At 47.7% G+C, this 1887-nt stretch overlaps 1 protein-coding gene across 1 annotated transcript in view; it reads left to right on the plus strand.

Moving 5' to 3' along the window:
* The window catches only part of LOC101854730 (solute carrier family 12 member 8), a gene marked incomplete in the record, with an annotated part of 14477 nt that overhangs the window by 8713 nt on the left and 3877 nt on the right, over positions 1-1887 (plus strand). Inside the window, 1 exon segment of the mRNA XM_013084430.1 lies at positions 710-856. Within this exon segment, the coding sequence (XP_012939884.1) occupies positions 710-856 (147 nt within the window).

A 1887-nucleotide genomic window follows, 5' to 3' on the forward strand; every position in this document is an offset into this window, starting at 1 on the left:
TCTCTCTCTCTTTCTCTCTCTCTCTCTCTCTCTCTCTCTCTCTCTCTCTCTCTCATCTCTCTCTCGCCTCTCTCTCCCCATGTTTCTCATCTCTCTTTCGTTCTCTCTATCTCTATCTCTCTCTCTCTTTCTTTGACACTTTGTCTGTCTGTCTGTCATCTGTTTGTCTGTCGCTCTGTCTCTCTCTCTCTCTCTCCCTCCTTCCCTCCCTCCCTCCCTCTGACTCTCTGTCTCCCTCTCCCCCACTATCCCTCCCTTCATCTCTTCTTTGTCCCTTCCTCCTTCTCTCACTCCCTCACACCTTCTCCCTCCCTCCCTCCCTCTCTCACCCCCTCCCTCTCACTCTCTCTCTCCCTCCATCTCCTACTCTCTCTCTCCCTCCCCAGGTATCCATCGTAGGTATCCTATGGCTGGCTGGCCTGTACTTCTCCGTGTCCTCCCTCCCTCCCTCACTCACACCCTCATTCCTTCAATCTATCCCTCACACCCTCCCTCACACTCTCTCACACTCTCTCTCCCTCCCCAAGTATCCATCGTTGGAGTCCTATGGCTGGCTGGCCTGTACTTCTCCTCCGTGTCCTCCCTCTCTACCTCACTCTCACCCTCACTCCCTCACTCTATCCCTCTCTCTCTCTCCCTCCCTCCCTCCCTCACTCACTCACATCCTCCTTCACCCCCTCCCTCTCACACTCTCTCTCTTCCTCCCCAGGTATCCATCGTCGGAGTCCTATGGTTGGCCGGCCTGTATCTATCCTCCGTGTCCTCCTGTATGGGCAGTCTGTACGGACCTCCCCGAATCCTCCAGTCCATCGCCAACGAGAACACCATCCCCATCATCAAAGTTCTGGGCCACGGGGTAAGAAATGAAAATTTAGTTGTTTTAGTAGAGGTTTTACGGCGCTCCCAACTGAATAAGGTCATATGAGCGTCAGAAGATTAGAGGTATTACAAGAGAGTAACAAACATAGAATAGAAGAAGAGGAGATAAGGACGATAGATGTTTGATAGGAAAGAAGGAGCAAACCACACCAAAGCACCCACCAACCACCCACAAATGAAGATTAAAAGGCGTAGTTGGCAAGTGTTTAGGCTCTTGAACTGGCAACCATAAGGTCCTGGGTTAAAATCCCAGTATTTCAGTATTCCTAAAAAAATTTTGACAGACTGCTATGCAAAGCATACGGATCGAATTTACGAGTAAATTAGCTCTTTCGAAAGGGGGGGAGGGGCACAGTGTTCCCCAAGTCGTATGGATACGATAGTAAAACATGACGTACGGATAGGGTTTAGTAGATCTAGTGACACAGAGTTCCCCACATCTTATGGATACGGTAGTAAAACACGACGTACGGATAGGGTTAAGTAGTGGCACAGAGTTCCCCACGTCTTATGGATACAGTAGTAAAACACGACGTACGGAAAAACTTAAATTTCAGTGAAATATTTCGTGAGCTCATGCAATCAATACCACAGATTGAGTGATTGCATTAGAATTAGATCTAAATAAAAACAATTCCAAATTTTGTTGGCCCAACTTATAATGCATTTTGACAGCTGGCCAACAATATATAAGACCTAAACCAGTCCTACATCCTACTGAATGTTATTGTGGTTGTTATGTAATAATCTGGTGTTATAACTTTCGCTTGTAGTGTCCTGGAGGGGTTTTGAAAACTTGCAAGCATGATCCCCAAATGTTTGTTTTTTCTGTTCTGTTTTCTGTTTTTCTGTGTTCTGGGAGAGAGAGAGAGAGAGAGTAAGAGAGAGAGAGAGAGAGTGGTGGGGAGAGGGTGAGAGAGAGAGAGAGAAGAAAGAGTGGTGGGGGAGGGGTAGAGAGAGAGGGGGGGGGAGTGAGAGAGAGACGGACGGAGATACATGTACAAGAAA

The sequence above is a fragment of the Aplysia californica genome, unplaced genomic scaffold (assembly GCF_000002075.1).
Source record: "Aplysia californica isolate F4 #8 unplaced genomic scaffold, AplCal3.0 scaffold00292, whole genome shotgun sequence".
NCBI classification, from domain to species: Eukaryota; Metazoa; Mollusca; class Gastropoda; order Aplysiida; family Aplysiidae; genus Aplysia; species Aplysia californica.